Source organism: Balaenoptera borealis (assembly GCF_965194805.1).
Source record: "Balaenoptera borealis genome assembly, chromosome: 11".
In the NCBI taxonomy this organism is placed as follows: Eukaryota; Metazoa; Chordata; class Mammalia; order Artiodactyla; family Balaenopteridae; genus Balaenoptera; species Balaenoptera borealis.
Window position 1 is genome coordinate 4514748 of NC_138868.1, and position 24583 is coordinate 4539330.

General features: G+C 47.8%; 1 protein-coding gene across 1 annotated transcript in view; it reads left to right on the top strand.

Moving 5' to 3' along the window:
- The window catches only part of MRPL21 (mitochondrial ribosomal protein L21), a 36654-nt gene extending 23344 nt beyond the window's left edge, over nucleotides 1-13310 (top strand). Inside the window, exon 8 of the mRNA XM_082342572.1 lies at nucleotides 13057-13310. Coding sequence (XP_082198698.1) covers nucleotides 13057-13109 — 53 coding nt within the window. The 3' untranslated portion in view covers nucleotides 13110-13310. The remainder of the gene's footprint in view (nucleotides 1-13056) is intronic.
- Nucleotides 13311-24583: the final 11273 nt, after the last annotated feature.

Sequence of the window (24583 nt, forward strand, 5' to 3'; positions counted from 1 at the left end):
TGGCTCACGGGCCCAGTTGCTCCGCGGCATGTGGGATCTTCCCAGACCAGGGCTCGAACCCGTGTCCCCTGCATTGGCAGGCAGATTCTCAACCACTGCGCCACCAGGGAAGCCCCTGCAGCACTATTTATAATAACCAGGACATGGAAGCAACCCAAGTGTCCATTGACAGATGAATGGATAAAGAAGATGTGGCACAGGCTTCCCTGGTGGCGCAGTGGTTGAGAATCTGCCTGCCAATGCAGGGGACACGGGTTCGAGCCCTGGTCTGGGAGGATCCCACATGCTGCGGAGCAACTAGGCCCGTGAGCCACAGCTACTGAGCCTGCGCGTCTGGAGCCTGTGCTCCGCAACGGGAGAGGTCGCGACAGTGAGAGGCCTGCGCACCGCGATGAAGAGTGGCCCCCGCTTGCCGCAACTAGAGAAAGCCCTCGCACAGAAACGAAGACCCAACACAGCCAAAAATAAATAAATAAATAAATAAATAAATAAATAAATAAAAATAAAGGAATTCCTTTAAAAAAAAAAGTAAAATAAATATCCTTTAAAAAAAAAAAAAGAAGATGTGGCACATATATACAATGGAATGTTACTCAGCCATAAAAGGAAACAAAATTGAGTTATTTGTAGTGAGGTGGATGGAGTTAGAGTCTGTTATACGGAGTGAAGTAAGTCAGAAAGAGAAAAACAAATACCATATGCTAACACATATATGTGGAATCTAAAAAAAAAAAAAAAAAACATGGTTCTGATGAACCTAAGGGCAGGACAGGAATAAAGATACAGATGTACAGAATGGACTTGAGGACACGGGGAGGGGGAAGGGTAAGCTGGGATGAAGTGAGAGAGTAGCATTGACATATATACACTATCAAATGTAAAATAGCTAGCTAGTGGGAAGCAGCTACATAGCACAGGAAGATCAGCTCGGTGCTTTGTGACTGCCTAGAGGGGTGGGATAGGGAGGGTGGGAGGGAGACACAAGAGGGAGGGGATATGGGGATATGTGTATACATATAGCTGATTTTATTTGTTATACAGCAAAAACTAACACAACATTGTAAAGCAATCATACTCCAATAAAGATGTTAAAGAAAAAAAAAGTGGAGTCTTGCCAGCCCAGCAAGGCTGAACCCCACTTCTGCCACTTATTCCATCTGTGCCCTGAGCAAGTTCTTACTGCGTGCCTTGGTTTCCTTGTCTGCCAAGTGGGGACATTAGCGGGACATCCCTGGTGGTGCAGTGGTTAAGAATCCTCCTGGCAATGCAGGGGACACGGGTTCAAGCCCTGGTCCGGGAAGATCCCACATGCCACGGAGCAACTAAGCCCGTGCACCATAACTACTGAGCCTGCACACTAGAGCCCGCGAGCCACAACTACTGAGCCCATGCGCCACAACTACTGAAGCCCGCGCGCCTAGAGCCCGTGCTCCACAACAAGAGAAGCCACTGCAATGAGAAGCTCACGCACCACAACGAAGAGTAGCCCCCGCTCGCAGCAACTAGAGAAAGCCCACGCACAGCAACGAAGACCCAATGCAGCCCAAAATAAATAAATACATGAAAACATTTTTTTAAAAAAGTGAAACTTGGGGGGACTTCCCTGGTGGTCCAGTGGGTAAGACTCCGTGCTCCCAATGCAGGGGGCCTGGGTTCGATACCTGGCTGGGGAACTAGATCCCACATGCCGCAACTAAGACCCAGCAAAAATAAATAAATATTTTTTTTTAAAAGAGTATTAGAACTTTAATTAAAACTTTAGAACTTTAATTAAAAAAAAAAAAAGTGAAACGGGAATTCCCTAGCGGTCCAGGCAGCCCAGTGGTTAGGACTCCATGCTTCCACTGCAGGGGCCGTGGGTTCGAGCCCTGGTTGGGAACTAAGATCCCGGAAGCCATGTGGCATGGCCAAAAAAAAAAAAAGTGAAACAATGCCTCTGAGAACGCAACAACGAAGTAGAAAGTAAATGACCAAATGCACAAAGAAAAAATGTAAGAGACCTGTGAATAGAAAAAACACCTGTATGTTTCTTCTCTGCTCTGCTCTTACGACCACCCTCACACTTCTCAGCACTCAGGACTTCACGTCTGGCCCCCCAGTGTGGAGCTTTCCCCACACCAAGCAATCCTCAGAATCTCGGGACACCAGCTGAGGGTCCTACAGCTGAATTCTGACACCACCCACCTGGAGAGAGCCCAGACCCAGTCCCACAAGACAGCCCCACTTCAGACGCCCATGGCAGGTCCAGGTTGTCACCTGTGCTTCTGACCGACAGTGATAAACTGGAGGTTTCCATGACTGCCTCCTCAGGGCTGACTGTTTGCTAGCAAGCCTCATAGAATGCACGGAAACAGTTTCCTTACTAAATTACTCACTTATTACAAAGGATACTAAGGGATGCGAATGAACAGCCAGGTGAAGAGGCACACAGGACAGTCCTGGACGGACCCCGAGCACAGAAGCATCTGCCCCCATGGAGTTTGGAGTCACCACACTCCTGGCACATGAATGTTCTTGTTCACCAAACCTGAAGTTCTCCAAACCCCGCACTTTAAGGATTTTTAACGAGGCTTCATTATAGAGGCATGACTTATTTTGGGGGGAAAAGTTTTTTTCCCAGCTCTATTGAGATATAGTCAACATGGAACACTGTGTAAGTTTAAGGTGTATGACATGATGATCTGATACACGTAGATATTGCAGAATGATGACCACCATGGCGTCAGCTAACACCTCCACTGCATCCCATAATTACTAAGTTGGCATGATTGATTAAATCATTGGCCACCAGTGACTAACTCGACTTCCAGCCCTTCTCTGCTCCTCAGAAGTTGGGGGTGAGGCTTAAAGTTCGAACTAGGAGCTTTCCGAAAGTCACCCCATTAATATAAATCAGGTGTGGCTGAAAGGGACCAGTTATAACAAAAGACATACATTCCACTCTGGTGACTTTTATCCTTTCGGAAATTCCAGGAGTATGTTTTAGGAACTCTGCCCCAGGAACAGGGATGAAGACCAGATATACTTTCCTTATTATAAATCGCAACACAGCTTGGAGATGGTGTACAGTAGGGGTCCCCAATCCCTGGGCCGTGGACCGGTGTCGGTCCGTGGCCTGTTAGGAACCTGGCTGCACGGTAGGAGGTGAGCAGAGGACAAGCGAGCGAAGCTGCATCTGCTGCTCACCGCCACTCGTATCACCATCCCTCCCACCCCCGATCTGCGGAAAAATCATCTTCCACGAAACCGGTCCCTGGTGCCAAAAAGGTTGGGGACCACTGGTGTACAGGGTGTATAATGCAGGGAAATGGCTAAAGGAAATTCGAGAGGAGCGGTAACGTTTCTAGGATGATTTGCAGGAAAAACCAGCAGGAAGAAAGGACTAGAGAAGGGTCAGATCCACTGGAGCCCTCAGTCAGCTGCAGATCTGATGGGTGTTGGTAGCGGCAGATGGGCAGCCAGGAGGTCTTAAGGAAGGCCCAGAGCTCCCTCTGGGACTGTGGAGGGCTACTGGTGTCACAGCAGGTTGGGGACTCATTGCGGAGGTCCCACCAAAGCAAAATTGGCCAAGGTGGTCCCAACTGGACACCTGGGACCCTCCAAACACCTCCCCTCCCCTAGAGACTCTTGCCTTCTCTTTCTTGTCACGTCCCCATCCTTCCACTGGGGATGGGTATCTGGACCCCTGGGACCAGTGGCCTTTGTCCTTCCCTGAAGAGTGGGGAGGGGTCCAGGGGTGGGTGCAGGGCTAGGATGATGGGACCTGTCTTGCTGCCCCAGCAAGAGTGGGGCACCTGGAAACTTAAGACCACCATCCCGCACCTGTCCTTCTTACCTGATGTCTGTTCCAGAAGGAAGGGATTTCCCTGGGGCGAGGTTCAGCAGCAAGACCCTTGCCTATCACCACCGTTCCCAGGTTCCCTTCAACTTTGACCTTCCTGATTTCTGCTGTAGCCTACCAACATGGGTGTTAATACCTAACACTTTTCTCTAATTTCCCTCACTTTTGTTTTTTTACTTAAACCCTTCCTTTAGCTTTGTCATGAGCCATTAGAGCTATGAAGTCCTAGCCTTGATGTAGCAGCTGTTTATTGACACATATTAAACAAATGCCTAACTGTGAAAATCGAAACTGTGTTCCTGTGTCACCCGAATCTCATCCTGTGCCCGGACGCACCCAGACCACTTTCGGTTCCAGCCTCTACTGATCACTGGCTACGGGTCTTGAGCCAGTGCTCGACCCTCTCTAAGCCTCAATTTCCACCTCTGAAAAGTGGAGGGGACCTGGCAGGTGAGGTCACTGGAGGTCAGTTTACAGGTGGACTGCCTAGTGACCCACAGCAGGTGTGGGAGGAGTACTGCTTCCCTCTCCCCTTCTCTCCGCCTCCAGGCTCCGCCCACTCCATCACTACCTTTCATCCAGTGCTTGCTGTAGGCCAGGTGCTGCGCCAGGCACTTTGCGTGAGTTATCATAACTGTGAAAATTAGTAAAGGGAAACCTCATTAAAATGGATTCAGGAGGCCACAAGGGGGAGCTCTCACCACTTGACCTTAATTCAGATTCTCTGCAGGAAGTGACACTGCTTACTACATCCAGCAGGAGAAACAAAGATTTTCTCCTTGCCTGGCAACAGCTCAGCCCATGAGAGACTGTCATAACTCAGCCAATGAAAGGCCACTACACTTCCAGCCCCCAGTTTCCTCCAGTGGACTTTTTGTTTATAACAGTCCCTCCCAACTCCCCCTTCTCCTCTATAAAAGGGTTTCCTCTCCTCTGCTTTACCGGACTCGCATGTGGTTTGCCATGTTTGCATGCCTATATTGCAATTCTTTGCTGCTCCTGAATAAACCCATTTGCTGGTAAAATAACTGGCTATTTTATTGTTTTAGGTTAACATTTAATCCCAAAAAAATCCCATTGTGTTAGTCAGGGCTGTCCAGAGAAACAACCAATAGGCTATATATAGATATAGAGAAAGAGATGTATTATGAGAGATTGGATCATGCTGTTACGGAGGCTAAGTCTCACAATCTGTCATCTGCAAGCTGGAGACCCAGAAAAGTATAATTCTACTACAAACCTGAAGGCAAGAGAACAAGGGGAGCCAATGATATAAGTCCCACTCCAAGTCCAAAGTTTAAAAACCAGGAGCACTGATGTCCAAGGGCAGAGTATGGATGTCCCACCTCAAGCAGAGAGCAAATTCACCCTTCCTGGGGATTTCCCTGGTGGTCCAGTGGTTAAGAATCTGCCTTCCAATGCAGGGGACACAGGTTCAACCCTTGGTCAGGGAACTAAGATCCCACATGCCACGGAGCAACTAAGCCCGTGCGCCGCAACTACTGAAGTGGCACACTCTTCAGGGATCGAACCCGTGTCCCCTGCATTGGCAGGCAGATTCTTAACCACTGTGCCACCAGGGAAGTCCCAATAAATAAATATATTTTTTAATTATGAAAAAACAATTTGCCCTTCTTCTCCCTTTTTGTTCGATTCAGGCCCTCTGTAGGTTGGATGGTGCTGCCTCACTGACGAGGGCAAGGCCACCTTCTTTACCCACTCTGTGATTCAAATGCTAATCTCTTCTGGAAACACCCTCACAGACACACCCAGAAATAATTTTTTTTTTTTTTAAACGTGATGATCCATTTATTTATTTATTTATTTATTTATGGCTGTGTTGGGTCTTCGTTTCTGTGCGAGGGCTTTCTGCAGTTATGGCAAGTGGGGCCCACTCTTCATTGCGGTGCGCGGGACTCTCACTATCGCGGCCTCTCTTGTTGCAGAGCACAAGCTCCAGACGCGCAGGCTCAGTAACTGCGGCTCACGGGCCTAGTTGCTCCGTGGCATGTGGGATCTTCCCAGACCAGGGCTCGAACCCATGTCCCCTGCATCGGCAGGCAGACTCTCAACCACTGCGCCACCAGGGAAGCCCAGAAATAATGTTTTATTAGCATCCCTCAGCCCCGTCAAGTTGACACATAAAATTAACCATCACACCCACGTAATTCTCACAATAATCTTATAATAATCTTTTATTATCCTTTAATTATCAATACAAATAAGGAAATTGAAGCTGGGAGAAGTTAAAAAAACACATCCAAGTCCACACTGCTAGTAAGTGGAGGCACCTGGCTTGAGGCCAGGTGGCCTATGTCCCGAGCCTCGCTGGGGAGGTTTGTGCCGGCAGGGGAGGAAAAAATTATTTTCCTCTACCCATCATAGGTTCTCCAGCCAGGGCTCTATAAATGAGACGGACCAAAGACAGGTTAATAAGAAAAAAGCAGGGACTTCCCTGGCGGTCCAGTGGTTGAGACTCTGTGCTTCCACTGCAGGGGGCACGGGTTCGATCCCTGGTGGGGGAACTAAGATCCCACATGCTGCGTGGTGCAGCCAAGAAGAATAAAAAGAAAAAGGCAAAAAGAAGTTTATTAACATGGTCATCTCATGTGGACACAAGGGAGCACGAGTGATGAGTAACCCACTGGGATAGTTAGAACTTGACCTTAAATACTATCTTAGCTTAAAACCAAGGAAAAGAGTATTTGGGCTTTGGAGTGGGAGGATACAAGTTATAGGAAGGTGACTGGGAAAAGAATGATAATCAAGGGTTGTTTAGTAAGGTTTGCTATGCAAGTTTGTCTGTTTTTTTTAATTTATTTTTATTTATTTATTTGGCTGCATTGGGTCTTTGTTACTGCGCGCGAGCTTTTCTCTAGTTGTGGCGAGCCGGGCTACTCTTTGTTGCGGTGTGTGGGCTTCTTATTGCGGTAGCTTCTCTTGTTGCAGAGCACAGGCTCTAGGCTCGCAGGCTTCAGTAGTGGCAGCATGTGGGCTCAGTAGTTGTGGCACACGGGCCCTAGAGCACCTGGGCTTCAGTAGTTGTGGCATGGACTCAGTAGTTGTGGCTCACGGGCTGTAGAGCACAGGCTCAGTAGCTGTGGTGCACGGGCTTAGTTGCTCCGCGGTATTTGGGATCTTCCTGGACCAGGGCTCAAACCCGTGTCCCCTGCATTGGCAGGTGGATTCTTAACCACTGTGCCACCAGGGAAGTCCCGCTATGCAGATTTAAGTCTTATCTTCTCTATTGATGAGAGTTTCAAGTCCTATACCTCCTTGATTGGAGAAGGAGACTCTTTACAAAAGGAAATTACCTTTATGAATAAAAATTTCCGGGAATGCCCTGATGGTCCAGTGGTTAGGACTCGGCGCTTTCACTGCCGTGGCCCCGGGTTCAATCCCTGGTTGGGGAACTAAGATCCCACAAGCCGTGTGGCACAGCCAAAATTAAAATAAATAAATTTTTAAAAATTTCCTTTACAAAGGAAAACCTGTGCCCCATTTTTAGAGCTTTTCCTGTGTCTACTGGTTCTCAATGGCCTTTAAGTCAAAATAATTCAAAGGCCAAAGAGGCCTAGTTTGCGGTGGCATGTCTGGTGCCCCCAAACCTGCTTCTCCCCTCCACCTGCCTCAGAACTGCTCTCAGCCACTCTGAGGACCCTGTGCCTGGAGGCCCAGACTCCATCAGAGAAGCCTGTTGAGCTCAAAGAAGTTGATCCAAGGTTTTTATCTCACCATCCTTGATGCAGAAGTCTTCAGACTTCTGTAGGGTGGGTCATGGCTGAAGGTGGGCTGCTGGTGCCATCACAGCCTGCTCTGGGCAGGACCCCACCAAGGTACAGAGTGCTGTTGGGTCCCAGGGAAGAGGCAATCCAATCAGATGTTAATGTTTTTTGCTTTCACAGCCACAAAAGCACCTCCCCAAAACAGCCAGCCCTTATTCCAAGCAGAAACATCTGAGCTGCACTTGGAGAGTTAGCTGCTGCTTCTCCTTCTCCTTCTCCTTCCTCCCCCTCCCCCTCCCCCTCCCCCTCCCCCTCCCCCTCCTCCTCCTCCTCCTCCTCCTTCTTCTGTATTAAAAAGATTCAACCAAAAAAAAAGAAAGAAAAAAACAACAAAGAACAACAACAAAAAAAAAGAAAAAGAAAAATAAATAAAAACAAAAAGATTCAACTTTCCAGAAAGAAAACCAAATGTAAAGTGAATGTCATACCTAGCAAGCCTTACAAAGAGGATTTCACAAATTGTCCCAAAAGTCTTAACATTCATAACCTTTGGTCTGGTAATATCAGTTCTAGGAATTTGTCCCAAAAAAATATTCAGATATGTGGAGAGTTATGTTTGTACAAGGATGTGCATCCTGGCTGGATTAATAAATAGCAAAAATGGGATAAATGCAGATGTCCAACAATATAGAATTGCTCTAATAATTATGTAACAGTCATATAGTAAAAACTATGGAATCATTATCAAAAAGCAGATTGTTGGTTGCCTGCAAAGGGGAAGGAGTGGGGAGGGACCATCAAGGGCAGGAGGGACTTTTCGATGTGCTAGATGTCTTCACTATGTTAATCGTGGTGATGGTTTCATGAGTGTATACAGATGTCAAAACTTACCAAAGCGTACACTATAAATATGTGTCGTTTATTGTGTCAACCTTAAAATAAAATAGCTAGTTATTTTACCAGCAAAATGATTCAGGAATTCCAATTTGGGACATGCAAGCTATGGCAAACCACAGGCAAGTTTGAAAAACTAAGAGAGGAGCATTCTTTTATAAAGGAAAGGAGGGAGTTGGGAGGGGATTCCTTGTTCAACTTTATTTGTAAATTGTTTCAGGGTACACAGTGTTCTATCAATATGGTTTATTTTACCACAGTCTATTTGTGCCCTGTAACAAACACACACAGTGTGACACAGGGTGTTTCCTGTCTCTTGCCCTATAACATTGTTGCAGTGAATAACTATACAAAGGTCAATTTGTCCACCTGGAAGTCAATCAATAGAGTGGATTTTCAGAACTGTGATTGCTGAGTCAAGGCCTTGTGTGTGCACAGTGTTGATGTGTGTTACTGTTTGCCCTCTGTATTAGGGTTCTCCAGAGAAGCAGACCAATTGGATATAGGAGATATACATACCTGTACATAACATTTTATATATAATATCATATCAAGCAATAATTATAAGGAATTGGCTCACTGCTATGGAAAACAGTATAGAGGTTCATCAAAAAACTAAAAATAGAGCAATTCCACTCCTAGGCATATACCCAGGCAAAAAGCCTATTGGAGGAAAGCCAGAGTTCAGGGTGGTGATAGTTTCTCATTGGCTGAGTGGTGGTGGTTTCTCATTGGCTGGGGTGGTTGCTGGGCAAGGAGAAAACTTTCTTCTTCTTGCTGCAGTAAATTAGTAATCTTCTTCCTTCTTCTTTTAAACGTAAAACTTCAAAGCATAGAAGTACTAAAAGAGAATATAGGAAAATTTCTTTATGACCCTAGAGTGAGGACAATTTTCTCTATAAGTCAAAATTTGGAAGCCATAAGAGAATAATAAATTTATAGAAAAAAACTTCATAAAAAAAAATCAAAGTCAAAGACAAATTGGTTAGCCCTCAAGGAAATGCAAATCAAAACCATAATGAGATACTCCTTCATATCCACCAGGATGGCTATAATCAAAACTACAGTGGGAATTCCCTGGCAGTCAAGTGCTTATGACTCCGCACTCTCAACTCAGGAGACACGGGTTCGATCCCTGGTCGGGGAACTAATAGCCCACATGCTGCACAATGTGGCCTAATAAATAAATAATTTAAAAATTTTTTAAAAATCAAACCTGCAGGTAATAACAAGTGTTGATGAGGATGTGGAGAAAGTGAAACCCTCATACACTGCTGATGGAAATGTAAAATGGTGCATAGCCAAAAAGTGGAAAGAAGCCAAATAGCCATCAACAGATGAATGGATTTTTAAAAGGTGGTATATCCATACAATGAGATAATATTCAGTCATAGCGAAGAATTAAATACTGACATATACTACCACACAGATGAACCTCAAAAACACTACGCTCAGTGAAAGAAGCTGGACTCAAAGGCCACATATTGTATGATTCCATTTACATGAAATGTCCAGAACAGGCAAATCCATACAGACCTAAAGTAGATTAGTGCTTAAAGTAGATTAGTGCTTAAGCCTGAGAGAGTTGGGGGCAAATGGGAAGTGACTGCTAATGGTAGGAGGTTTCTTTTGCGGATAATGCAAATTTTCCAAAATTGATTGTGGTGATCATTGCACAACTCTGTGAATATACTAAAAACCATTGAAAATACACTTCAGATGGATGAACTATATCTTATATCATATGTGAATTTTATATATATATATACACACACACGCGCACGCGCATTTCTTTTTTTTGGCCACACTGCACGGATTGTGAGATCTCAGTCCCCTGACCAGGGATTGAACCTGGGCCACGGCAGTGAAAGCCCGGAATCCTAACTACTAGGCCACCAGGGAACTCCCGTGAATTATATTTTGATAATGCTACTTTAAAAAAGACACACTGGTGAGGGTATGAGGAATAATTTTATATGTCAACTTGACTGAGCCACTGGAGGCCCTGAACTTTAGTCAAACATTATTCTAGGTGTGTTTGTGAGGGGGTTTCTAGATGACATTGACATCTGAATCAGTGGACTAAATAAAGCAGATTGCCCTCCCTAATTTGGGTGGGCCTCATCTAATCAGTTGAAGGCCTGTATAGAAAAGGCTGACCTCCCCCTGAGTAAGAGGGAGCTCCTCCTGCCTAACTGCTTTGGAAGAAGGACATCAATTTTTATCCTGCCTTCAGACTCAAACTGAAACATTGGCTCTTCCTGGGTCCTGAGGCTGCTGGTCTTCGGATTGGAACTACACCACGGGCTGTTCTGGGTTTCCAGTTTGCCAACTGCAAATCATAATTATGTGAGCCAATTCCTTTTTAAAAAAATTTTATTGAAGGGCTTCCCTGGTGGTGCTGTGGTTAAGAATCCGCCTGCCAATGCAGGGGACACGGGTTCAAGCCCTGGTCTGGGAAGATCCCACATGCCGCGGTGTAACTAAGCCCGTGTGCCACAGCTACTGAGCCTGCGCTCTGGAGCCCGCGATCCACAACTACTGAAGCCCGCATGCCACAGCTACTGAAGCTCGCATTCCTAGAGCCCGTGCTCTGCAACAAGAGAAGCCACCACAATGAGAAATCTGCACGCCACAAGGAAGAGTAGCCCCCGCTTGCCGCAACTAGAGAAAGCCCACACGCAGCAACGAAGACCCAACGCAACCAAAAATAAATAATATTAAAAAAAAATAAATTTATAAAAAAAGATTAAAAATTTTTATTGAAGTATAGTTAATTTACAATATTGTGTTAATTTCTTCTGTATAGAAAAGTGACTCGGTTATACATATATATTCTTATATATATATTCTTATATATATATACTTTTTCATATTCTTTTCCATTATCATTTGTCACAGAATATTGAATATAGTCCCCTATGCTATACAGTAGGACCTTGTTGTTTATCTATCCTGTATATAATAGTTTGCCTCTGCTAATCCCAAACTCCCATTCCTTCCTTCCCCTACCCCCTCTCCCCTTTGGCAACCACAAGTCTGTTCTCTGTACCTGTGAATCTGTTTTTGTTTTGCAGATATGTTGACTTGTATTTTAGATTCCACATATAAGTGATATCATATGGTATTTGTCTTTCTCTTTCTGACTTTCTTCACTTAGTATGACAGTCTCTAGGTCCGTCCATGTTGCTGCAAATGGCATTATTTCATTCTTTTTATGGCTGAGTAATATTCCATTATATACATATATATATATATATATACCACATCTTCTTTATCCATTCATCTGTCGATGGACATTTAGATTGTTTCCATGTCTTGGCTATTGTAAATAGTGCTGCTATGAACATAAAGGTGCATGTATTTTTTCAAATTATAGTTTTGTCTGGGTATATGCCTAGGAGTGGAATTGCTGTATTTTTAGTTTTTTGAGGAACCTCTATACTGTTTTCCATAGCGGTGAGCCAATTCCTTATAATTATTACTTTATATTATATTATATATAAAATTTTATGTATACATATGTAAATCTCCTATATCCGATTGGTCTGTTTCTCTGGAGAACCCTAATACAGAGGGCAAACAGTAACACACATCAACACTGTGCACACACAAGGCCTTGACTCAGCAATCACAGTTCTGAAAATCCACTCTATTGATTGACTTCCAGGTGGGCAAATTGACCTTTGTATAGTTATTCACTGCAACAATGTTATAGGGCAAGAGACAGGAAACACCCTGTGTCACACTGTGTGTGTTTGTTACAGGGCACAAATAGACTGTGGTAAAATAAACCATATTGATAGAACACTGTGTACCCTGAAACAATTTACAAATAAAGTTGAACAAGGAAGCTCTCTATGTGATGACAGGAAAATAGCGCCAAGATATATAAGTAAGCAAGCTTCCTTTTACACGGGAAAGAAGGGAAGTATACATAACAACTCTTTTCTACTTGCATTTTCATAAGGAAATTCTGGAAGGATAACACAAGGAACCAATGAGTGGCTACCCGTGTGTCCAATGGGCAAATGTGGGAGTAAGACGTTTCCCTTGATACTTTTTTTAATATAAATTTATTTATTTATTCATACTTTATTTTTGGCTGCGTTGGGTCTTCGTTGCTGCTCACAGGCTTTCTCTAGTTGCAGCGAGCGGGGGCTACTCTTCATTGCGGTGCACGGTCTTCTCATTGTTGTGGCTTCTCTGAGTTGTGGAATATGGGCTCTAGACACGCGGACTTCAGTAGTTGTGGCTCACGGGCTCAGTAGTTGTGGCTCGCGGGCTCAGTATCTGTGGCACACGGGCTTAGTTGCTCCACGTCATGTGGGATCTTCCCGGACCAGGGCTCAAACCCGTGTCCCCTGCATTGGCAGGTGGATTCTTAACCACTGCACCACCAGGGAAGTCCTCCCTCGGTACTTTTTTATACTGATTTGATATTTGAGCCATATTAGTGATTGGAACCGTCCCTATTTTAAAAAATAAAATACCCGTCCTGACCTACCTACAGTATACTTGTCAGTTGCCCTTGTAGAAGGTCAGGCCCAGGAGGGTGGTGTCTATTTTGTTCATTGTTATACTTTCTGAACCTAGGAGATGTCTGGGTCTGGCACACAGCAGGTGCCCCAGAAACGCATTTGGGATGAACGGTTGAATCGAGAGAAACTGGAAACAAACGAAAAACAACAAACAACAGAGAATGCTCGACAGGAATGAAGGTGCAAACTATGGAATATCATAACGGAGTTAAGAAAGAGGTGTATCTAGACCAAGTGAGTTCCAAAACATACCCTTAAGTTGCGGGGTGGGGGGATTCCAAACAACCCAATCTGACTTATGTAAAAGAGATCCCTAAGTAAAACTATATATGTGTGTGTGTGTGTGTGTGTGTGTGTGTGTGGGTGGGTGTGTGTGTGTGTGTGGTGTGATGTAAAATGTGGAAAAGTCTGGAAGAACATCCAGCAGAGCAGAGAGGGGAGTTGGATGGGGTGGGGAGGGAGGTGACCAGGGGGCTTCTGTGCAGTTTCCATGTATTCCAAGAGAATGCATCTAGTACTCGGGGAAAATGAATACCGTCAAATCAAAAAAACAATAGAGACGCTTGTGTACCATACGACTTCCATTTCGTAAACACGCACGATATGAGAGTGAAAAGATACACAGAAAGTAGCGCCAACGAAAGACGGGAAGGAAATGCAGCCGCGTCTTATCAGGGAGTGCGATTCCAGGCAATTTTAAAACTTTTTGACTACGGTTCAGTGTTCCCTGTTTTCCCACAATGAATACACCTTAACTGCGTAATTTAAAAGGTTAATAGAGGGGTGGCCTGAGCAGCCAGCCTTGTAAGCCAACTCCCGCTCCAGCCCCTGCGGCGACTGGCCGTGGCGTAGGCGGATCCGCCGGGGTTGCACGGACCGAGGGCACCCCAGGAGGAAGCGCGCGGCCACGAGGAAGCCCCGCGCGTGGAAGGGCGCAGGGCGGCCGCGCTCGGAGTACCCCCGGGGCTCCGCGCTCCGGCCCGGCTCGGGGCTCCGGGCTGGAGGGCACGCACGCCGCCCCCAGCCTCCTCCTTGCGGCCTGAAATCGGCCAGGGGGCGATTGCACACTCCCGCCCGGCTCGGCGCCGAACCGGTCCCTCCCGAAGTCTGCCTCTGACCCCGCGGGCGCGGCCCCGGGCGACCTTGACCCTCCGCGAGCGCCCGGGGCACCCTCTCCCGCCCGCCGGCCGACCTCTGCTGACCCCGGGAGGGTGTGCGGGGAACCAGCGCGCCGCCGCGGCCGCCTCTCCCTCTAACCTGAAGCTCCTCCTCCTGCGTAAAAGAGCGGCCCTAGGGGACGCGGGGACGCAAAGGGGCCGTCGGTGGGCGCCGAGAGGAGGCGGGGGAGGGAGAGCGGAGGAAGCCGGGGGGCGTCCCGGGGCCCCCTCCCCACCCGCGACCAACGCCTCCCCAGCGAGCAGGACCGGCGGCTTCGCGCGACGCCCGGGACCTTGGCCTTCCCCGGGCCTGCGGCGGGCACCCAGGCGGGCAGGGAAGGGGCCTGCAGCTCCGGGATCGTCCTGCGAGCTTCCTACGACAAAAACACAGATTCGAGGGAGCAGGACAATTGAGCATTTTTTTCAACTGAAACTGCGTCCGGCAGCCGCCAGCAACCGCTGGTCTGCTGCTCCCGCCCCACCTGCCCCCCCAGTCCTCCCCCAACCCCGCCGCTGGGGCTGTCACTTCCTCCTCCGCACCCCACCCATCCCCGAAATTCCCCGGCTTTTCCTCCTCCCGTCAAAGGCAAGAGATCTCAAGGAAACAATTAGTTTATCTGGCGGCCAGTTAGCGCCTAGCCAATCCCCCTCTTTCCTTTCCACGAAAGGTTTGGCGGGTTGGCGGAGTCCAAGCCCAGGGGCTTCAGAAATGGGATTTCACCGCGGTTCCGGATCTGGAGTGGGGCGGGGAGACGTCTCAGGTCTTAGAAAAGGCAGGTGTCCCGGAACCGGGCCCGGTGGGAGGGCCGGAGAAAGGGGTTATCAGTCTATTTGGGGTTATCTGGGGAGGCTTCTTGGAGTTGATGGTGTCTGAGTTGGACTTTGAAGGTTAAGTGGGAATGTTTCCGGTGGAAAGGGAGACGGCCAGCGGCTTGTATTTCAGCGTCAAGGTCAGAGTGGGGGGCTGCACCCCTCCCCACCCCTCCCCCACAGGCGGATTGGCAGCTGGTGTGTGAAAGAGCTGTGGGCATCCATCAGGGGATGAATGGATAAACGAAATGTGGCATACCCTTACCATGGGATATATGCGGCCCTAAAAAGGGATGAAGCACTGACACAGGCTACAACCTGGATGGACCTTGAAGATACTATGCTCAGTGAAGGAAGCAGACATAGAAGACCACATATTGTAGGATTTTATTTATATGAAACTTTCAGAATAGGCAAGGCTATAGAGACAGAAAGTAGATTCGTGGTTGCCAGGGCCTGGGGGCCTGGGAAGAGGGCTGCTGATGGGGCATGGGGTTTCTTTTAGGAAAGAAAGTTTTGGGGAACGTTCTGGAACTAGATTGTGGTGATGGTTGCATAACCGTGTATATGTAAAAACCACTGAATTGTCCACTTTTTTTTTTTTTTTTTTTCTTTTTGGCTGCCCCCTGCACGGCTTGCGGGATCTCAATTCCCCGACCATGGATTGAACCCAGGCCATGGCAGCGTGAATTGTACACTTTAAAAGGATAATTTTATGGTACACATGAGTCATATCTTAGTAGATTTTTTAACAGGGAGGAGGGCTATGAGCAGAGCCCCACGTGGATCCAGCATCGTCCTCGTTGCTGCCTGTTCTGCAGCAGAGGAAAGTTCGCCCGCTTTGGGCCTCACAGCTGGACAGAGCCACAGCTGCGCCAGAACCCAGATGCCCTCTGAGCTTCTTCTCTGGGGAGTTGGGACTGGGTGTGGTTTTCCCCATCTCCCTTCCTGGCACCTAGCCCACGGTGTGGGAAGGCACCCTGGGCGGTGGGAATAGATGCCCAGAGGCCGGAAGTGAGGTGAGGTCTTGAGTGGAAGGAGCATGGAACTCATCGAGGCTTGTAAACACAGGCTGACGTGGTCTCTTGGGTGCAGATCTGGGGAGGTCTTGTGGCCCTGTCCTGGGGACAGGGCCGGCTGCCTGAGTGTCCCTCCCGTGCGGTCGCAGAGCCAGCACTCAGAAGAGCCCTGTGGTTGGTGTAATGCCTAGTTGTCACCGTCTTGAAATTCTTTTTTTTTTTTTTTAACATCTTTATTGGAGTATAATTGCTTTACAATGGTGTGTTAGTTTCTGCTTTATAACAAAGTGAATCAGTTATACATATGTTCCCATATCTCTTCCCTCTTGCATCTCCCTCCCTCCCACCCTCCCCATCCCACCCCTCTAGGTGGTCACAAAGCACAGAGCTGATCTCCCTTTGCTATGTGGCTGCTTCCCACTAGCTATCTATTTTACATTTGATAGTGTATATATGTCCATGCCACTCTCTCACTTCGTCCCAGCTTACCCTTCCCCCTCCCCGTATCCTCAAGTCCATTCTCTAGTAGGTCTGTGTCTTTATTCCCGTCTTGCCACTAGGTTCTTCATGACCTTTTTTTTTGTTTTCCCTTAGATTCCATATATGTGTGTTAGCATACTGTATTTGTTTTTCTCTTTCTGACTTACTTCACTCTGTATGACAGACTCTAACTCCATCCACCTCACTACAAATAACTCAATTTCGTTTCTCTTTATGGCTGAGTAATATTCGAAATTCTTAATGATTTTTGAACAAGGCTCTGCATTTTCGCTCTGTGCTGTGCTGGGCAAATTATGTAGCTGGGTCTGCCTGAGGTCACAGGATGCATCAAAGGTTTTGAGATGCAGAAGGTGACTTTAGGAGCACCAAGAAGAAGGACAGGCAGGAGTGAAGTTTAGAGGGGTTCCTGCAGGGGACTTTGAGATGGGATGAGGGCCTGGAAAGGAAGGGCCAGATGGGAGGGGCCCCAGGGAGCTAAGCCGGCAGGGCCCTCCGTCCATCTGCCCACCCATCCACCCACCCATCCATCCACTCAACCATCAGTTAATCATGCAGCTAACATTTCTGAGACCATATGATGTATCAGGTGCTGGTTACAGCGTCCCCACCCTTTGGAGCGTATGGTCCACTGAATACCAGCTCCCATCCACTGCATCCTAGGCCGTGCACACTCTGTCCCACTTTCTGTTTTGTTTTGTTTTCTCATTTTCCCTTTCTTTTCACATGAGAGAGTATTTGTCTCTTGCCTGCCTCTCCCACCAGAGTGTGGACTCCTGAGGGCAGGGCTGGGTCTAAAGGCTCTGTCACTACTGAGTTGCTCAGTACGTATTTGCCAAATGAATGAATGAATGGACAAATGAATGAATGGACAAATGAATGAATATGGGTAAGACGAGGGCTGGATTCAGATCATTCGCAAGCCCTACTTGCTAGAAGGATTATGGTAACCTCTTCATGGGTAATTTAAAGGATTATGGTAAACTCTTCATGTGTAATTTAAAAGATATATACTAAAATAAGTGTAAGAAAATCCATCAAAGTTCTCATTCTTCCCTTGAGGGCTATTTGCTGCTTTCTTTGACATAGAAAATATAACACCCCTCCCCCAGCTTTCTTTTCTTTGTGGCCCTGCTTTGCTCGCACCTGAAGTTTGACTTCTCCTCCTGGTGGGTGACAGCCCTAGGAAGCATATGAGTCAAGTCATTTCTCTTGGAGAGGGACCCTCTGTTGGGGATTTGGGAGGATCAGAACAGGGGTGCCAATGTGGCAGGGTTGAAGCTCGCAGGAGAGCAAGGCTAGTGGCAGAGGCAGGGCCAAGGCAAGAGGCTGGGAGCCTCACCTAGCCTGGGGTGGGGGGCAGACAGAAGGGAGCCAAGGAAGGCATCTGAGAACAGGTCCCAGGGGAGGGGAGAAGTGGGGCAGGGGTGACTAACGGGTTACAGAAGGAGAGGATTCTGCCAGGGGGAGGGGGTAGATGTGGCAACAGTGAAATGCAGCAGAGGGTCCCAACAGGATGGAACCTGGGGAAGAGGCAGGTGCGGCTGGTCACTGGTGAGCCCTGTGTCACTCTTCATCTGGCTGTTCATCTGCATCCTTTATCATATCCTTTACTAAGTTGGTAAATGTGTTTTCCTGAGTTCTGTGATCCACTCCAGCAAATCAAGCAAACCCAAGGGTGGGGGGCTCTTTGGAACCTCTGATCTGTAGCAGGGGTCAGAAGCACAGGTGATAACCTGGACTTGCAACTGACATCTGAAGTCGGAGGACAGTCTTGTGGGACTGAGCCCTTAACCTGTGAAATCCGATGCTATCAATGGGTAGATAGTGTCAGATTTGAGCTGATTCTTGGATGCCCTAGTGGTGTTGGAGAATTGCTTGTTGGTGTGGGGAAAACGTCCACACACTGGGTGACCAGAGCTGTCAGAAGTGAAGTGTTAGGGACTTCCCTGGCGGTCCAGTGGTTAGGACTCTGCGGTTCCACTGCAGAGGGCATGGGTTCGATCCCTGGTCGGGGAACTAAGACCCCACATGCCGTGCAGTGCGGCCAAAAACTTATTTTTTTAATTTTGAAAAGAGAAAATTCTTTAAAAAAAAAAAAAAAAAAAGGAAGTGAAGTGTTTCCTGTGAGCAGTGAAGAAAACAAACAGGGCAGAAACACACAGTGGGGAAGAGATGGGGGTTTCCCTGCACGGGAAGGGTAGACAAAATCTGGTTTTCCTAAATAGGTACAAAACTGGTTAATATTCTACACGGCAATAAAACCACAACTTTGGCGAATACTTTTTTTCAACTGAAAGAAATCCTTGCATTGCTTTTTCTTTATTTTAAAAAAAATTTTTATTGGCATATAGCTGATTTACAATGTGTTAGTTTCAGCAAAGTGAATCAGTTATACATATATAACGTATATCCACTCGTTTTTAGATTCTTTTCCCGTGTAGGCCATTACAGAGTATTGAGTAGAGTTCCCTGTGCTCTACAGTAGGTCCTTATTAGTTATCTATTTTAATCCTTGCATTTTTGTGGGACAAAAGTCTACCAGTTACATGTAACTTCATAAGAGTCTGGGGCTTAGTCAAAACACAGTTCCCTAGAGAATGAGCTAATCCTTGGATGGGCGGTTAGACAGTGAGCCAGTGAAAGGACATTCCAGACATCCTTTTGCTTTGTTTCCAAATTTTGGATACATTTTTCTTAATCTGTGTGGGTCAGGAGTTGATAAATGGGCTTCGGAAGGTCCAAGACTGAAATTATTTACCACTGTTGACGTGTGTGTGCGTTTTTCTGGAGAAAGGGTTTGTAGCTGTCATCAGGTTTCCAAAGGGTCAGTGACTGCCTTCAACTCCCAAGTTTAAAAACTATTGACTCAGGGTATTACCTCCTCATCTCCTTCTGCAAAGGGGAAGAATTAGCATCTTGACACAGAAGTCTTCTGCCGATGCTTATTTGGATATTCAGGCATCTGTTAAAATGTGCTGCAGGATGGTCACCTCTTCCCCATCTCTGAGGTCCCAGTGTCCAGGCAGGCCAGTCAAGATGCCAACTTCAAGGAGCATCTGCTGAGGTGTCGCCTGCTCTTTGCCCAGCACACTGCTCTGGTCACACCAAGAAGCTCAGGTCCTGGCCCGAGCTCACATTCTCCAGGTGGGCTGGCTGGTGGGACCCTCAGAGATGACTGGGATCTGAGGAGGTCATAATGCTGACCTCTGAGCTATTCGGACCTTTCCAAATAGCCTTAGAAAGGTCCCACATTTATCTGAAATGAACCCACATGGATCAAAGTGTGCATGTTGTCTGCCCCTGGCTGGCAGCACAGCGGGTCTTGGCGATCCCTGTGCTTAGAGGCAAGCATCTCTTGAAGGAATGAATACATCTCATGCTGATTGTAAGATGGCAATTGTGCCCATGTTTCTGATTAATAAATGAGGAAATAAGTTATTAAATGTGCTGTTTATAGACAAAAGCTTTTAAAACTTGCGCTCCATAGAGGGAGAAAGATAGTCACAGCCAACATTTATATGGCACCTGCTGTGTACTGAGGAACGTCCTAAGGGCTTCCCATCAGCTACTCAGGTAATCTTCATTAGGATTCTCCAAGGCAGCTTCCATTCCTCTCCCCATTTTCCAGGTGAGGAAACCACAGGACATAGAGGTCAGGATCACTCAGCTGGGAAGCAGCAGAGTCAGGGTTTGAAGGCCGTCTAGCTTCGGAGTTCACACCCCTAAGTGACTAGAATTACTGCTTCTTCAAATAAATAATGGTGGTGACAGACTTAGAGAACTGACTTGTGGTTGCCAAGGGGGGGGTAGGGATGGATTGGGAGTTTGGGATTCCCAGATGCAAACTATTATATATAGAATGGATAAACAACAAGGTCCTACTGTATAGCACAGGGAACTATATTCAATATCCTGTGATAAACCATAATGGAAAAGAATATGAAAAAGAATGTATATATATGTATAAATGAATCACTCTGCTGTACAGCAGTAATTAACACATTATAAATCAACTATACTTCAATTAAAAAAAAAAAGAATGGTGGTGAAAAGTTTGCTCATTATTGTCCCAGCCCAACGTCCTAGTTTTCTTTTTTTTAATTAATTAATTTTTTAAAATTTTATTTATTTTTGGCTGTGTTGGGTCTTCATTGCTGCACACAGGCTTTCTCTAGTAGCGGCGAGAGGGGGCTACTCTTTGGTGTGGTGCGTGGGCTTCTCATTGCAGTGGCTTCTCTTGCTGTGGAGCACGGGCTCTAGGCACGGGCTCAGTAGTTGTGGCTCATGGGCTCTAGAGTGCAGGCTTCAGTAATTGTGGCGCACGGGCTTAGTTGCTCCGCGGCATGTGGGATCTTCCCGGACCAGGGCTCAAACCCGTGTCCCCTGCATTGGCAGGCGGACTCTTAACCACTGCACCACCAGGGAAGTCCCTTTTTTTTTTTTTTAAGTGAAGAAATTGAGGCCCAGATGGGGGAGCGAGGCACCCACAAAGCCAGCCAGGGGCAGACCTGGCCCAGGGTCCAGGCGTGTCCACGCCTGGCCACTGTGATGCCTCCCTGGGAAGGCAACCCTCACCTCTGCCCACCTTCCTTGTGCCTAAAAGGGCCCCATCAGGGCCCTGGGTGTTGTGAGGTGCAGGGGAAAGAGAGTGGAGTCCATGCCCTGGAGAGGAGGAGGAGGCAACAGGACAGGAAGGAGGAGAAGAGGGGCAGGGGTGCAGGTTTCCTTTGACACTCCCGCCCACAGCCCTGCCACCCCCTCGGCTGCGGACACTCTCCCGGCTGCTCTCCCTGCAGCTCCCCTGCACCAGCGAGGAGCTGGCAGCTGTCCCCACTCTCTCCCTCCTCCCCAGCTCCTCAGTCTCCCCAGGTGACCCAGTGTCTCAGCTTCACCACCTCTTCATTTCATGGCCCCCCAGATGGCCTCACCCCCACCACCAACAGTCAATGCCCTACTCACCTCTAAATCTTTTTTTAAGTTTTGATTATTAAAATTGAGGCCATGGGAATTCGCTGGCGGTCCAGTGGTTAGGACTTGGTGCTTTCACTTCTGGAGCCCAGGTTCAATCCCTGGCCGGGGAACTAAGGCCCGCAAGCAGCGAGGCGCGGTCAAAAAATAAATTAAATAAATAAATAAAATAAAATTGAGGCCTAACATCAGGGAGAAGACACCATCAAGTGTATAATCTTATGCATATGGAGCAAGGCATTTTCATACACCCCACCTCCCCCTACCCCACCCCCACCACGGGCTCCTTTGTATATTTCTAGGTCAATAGCCATCACAGCTGTTAATATGTCTCACTTGGGACTTCCCTGGTGGCGCAGTGGTTAAGAATCCGCTTGCCAGTGCAGGGGACACTGGTTCGAGTCCTGGTCTGGGAAGATCCCACATGCCGCGGAGCAACTAAGCCCTTGCGCCACAACTACTGAGCCTGTGCTCTAGAGCCCGTGAGTCACAACTACTGAGCCCACGTGCCACAACTACCGAAGCCCGCGCTCCTAGAGTCCGTGCTCTGCAACAAGAGAAGCCACCGCAATGAGAAGCCCGCATATTGCAACAGAGTAGCCCCCATAGCCCCCTCTGGCTGCAACTAGAGAAAGCCCGCGCACAGCAACGAAGACCCAATGCAGCCATAAATAAATAAATAAATAAATAAATAAATAAAAGCTATCAGAGAGACCAGAAAGAAAAAAAAACTTAAAAAAATATATCTCACTTATGTTACTGAAATAATACAGTATATTTATTTTTGTGTGTGTTTGGCTTTCTTTTGCTTAACGTAAGCTCCGTAAGATTCATCCACATGGTGTGTGTCAGTAGTTTACTCTTTTTTCTGGCTGTGTATTATTACACTGTATGGAGAAACCACGATTTATTTAACCATTCTACTGCTGATGGGCATCTGGGTTGTTTCTGGATTTTTGTCACCCTGAGCAAATCTGTAAACCTTCCTGCCTGAGTCTTGGTGTGGACATGGGTTCTCATTTCTCTTTGGTGCATACCCAGGAGTAGGATTACTGGGTCATAGGCCAAGCCCATTCAGTTAAGAATCCGTTGTCACTCTGAGGTCCTTTCACTGGCACGTGGTCTAGCCGCCTTCGTTCTTTGCTTGCATCTGCATTATCTCATTTTGTCCTCACCAAATCCCAGTGATGTTGGCCGAGCAAACATTGTCACCACCCTGACGGGGAACCGCTACTATTTACTCACTGCCTATGGGGCTCAAGGTTCAAGTTCAGAAGTGCAGAACTCTGAGATTATAAAATTGTTTCCTATGGGAAATAGAAACTGAGTTCCAAAAAATCTCAACACACTTTTGGATCAGAACCTGCTGGGAGCTGCCAGCAAGAAATGAGTCTGGCAAGAGTGAGTGGGACTCAGCTGTGCTCTTCGAAGGCCCAGAAGGCTTTACAAGTTTTGTATTACAATTGTTTCTCTATTTTAGGTTGGACAATGGCATTGCCATTCTGTTTTTTTTTTTTTTTAAAGGACCTTTATCTTTTTTTAGCGATTCGTACTCAAGAACTTGTGGACAAAACGACAAGATTTCTGGGTTTGCTTTAAAGAAATCAGAAAAAAAGAGGGACAATATCCGAGTATTAATAAAAACATTACACGCGTTTTTTTAAAAAAGTGTTCCTTATGGCCACAATAGGCGGCTGCTACAGTGTGTTCCAATCAAACCCAGGAAGAATTTGAAAAAAACAGAGCTTAAGAAAGATTACTTTCTGAGGCAGACTCTGGGATATTTGTGGCCCCGAGGGAACTCAGGATCCGACCGGGCCGGAGCTCCCCAGGGACCTATTTCCTCAGTTCTTTATTAATAGCCACCCCGGGGAGCTGCAGTTCCCGGGAACAGAGCTCAAGAAGGGAACGAGGCCTCCACTGCTCGGCTGGAGTTGCCAGCAGGCGTGGGCTCATTATCGTCCCCGGAGAGAGTCCAGCCTCTGGAGCACAGGTGAGCGCGGAGGCGACCGCGGTCCCTGCCCCTGCCCCTCCCGGCCTGCAGGTGACACTGAGGCGGCGCACAGGGAGGGGTGCACCGTCAAGGCCGCAGAGCCCTGGGAACCGACGGACGCTGGGCCAATCCCTGTGGGGCGCACAAAGGGGCAAGGAGGGAAGGAGAAAGTGACCTTGGGGCAGGGACCTGCAGACAGCTGGGGTTCCAGGAAGAGGAGGGAAGGGCATGTGGGGTAGAGCGACAGTCCAACTTGGGAGGCACAACCCAGGAAGGCCCACAGGCTGGTAGAGGCGCGCAGGGGATGCTGGAGGAGCCAGGGTAGGTGCGGTGCAGCCGAGCCTCGGGCAAGTGTGCCTTGGCCCAGACCACCTGCCCTCTAGGGCTATGAGATCTTCGGGGTTCGGGGCCTGGGATCGCTCGCGGGCCAGACAGGAGCCAGCAGGGGAACGAAATCTCCAACTTCTAACTTCAAAGAAATGCGAATTAAAATAAGGAGAGATACCCCCCTCCTCCCCCTTTAGGATTGACAGCCAGCGGTGGTGACCTCCTGGAGACCAGGCCGCACTCCCACACCCGGGGGCGGGGGCGGGGGCGGGGGGGAGTAGACGCTTTTCCAGAGGGCAGCTCGGCATGTGGCACCAAAATGTCACCAAGGCGTCTCACGTGCCTTTGACCTGGCTGCTTCACTTCTAGCGATCTACCGAGAGATACAGGCGCTCAAAGACGCACATTGACGGCCCACACAGCTTCATTTATGCCTGCTGCGGTGAAAAGGGGGTGCCTAAGTGTCCATCAGGCGCGTTACATACTGTGAAAGCCTCGGTCATCTCTGTGCCTCGAGAGGGGATCCCGTCCACGACATAAGCCAAGTGAAATCAAAGGAGTGTTACAAACAGCACTTATCCTGTGACTTCATTCAAAACAGCCTGGAGAGTGTGCGCCGACAGCGCACTGTAGTACGGCAGTGGGGCGGGGGGGGGGGGGCGGGAACTAGACAGGACTTTCATTTTCTCTTCTAAACCCATCTGGAAAGACAGAGACCAGCAGGGAGTTTTCACCGCCCAGAGGAGCGGCTGACCCTTAGGAAAGCGCGGTTTTTGTTCATAGAACTGGTTATTTTATGGAGCACCT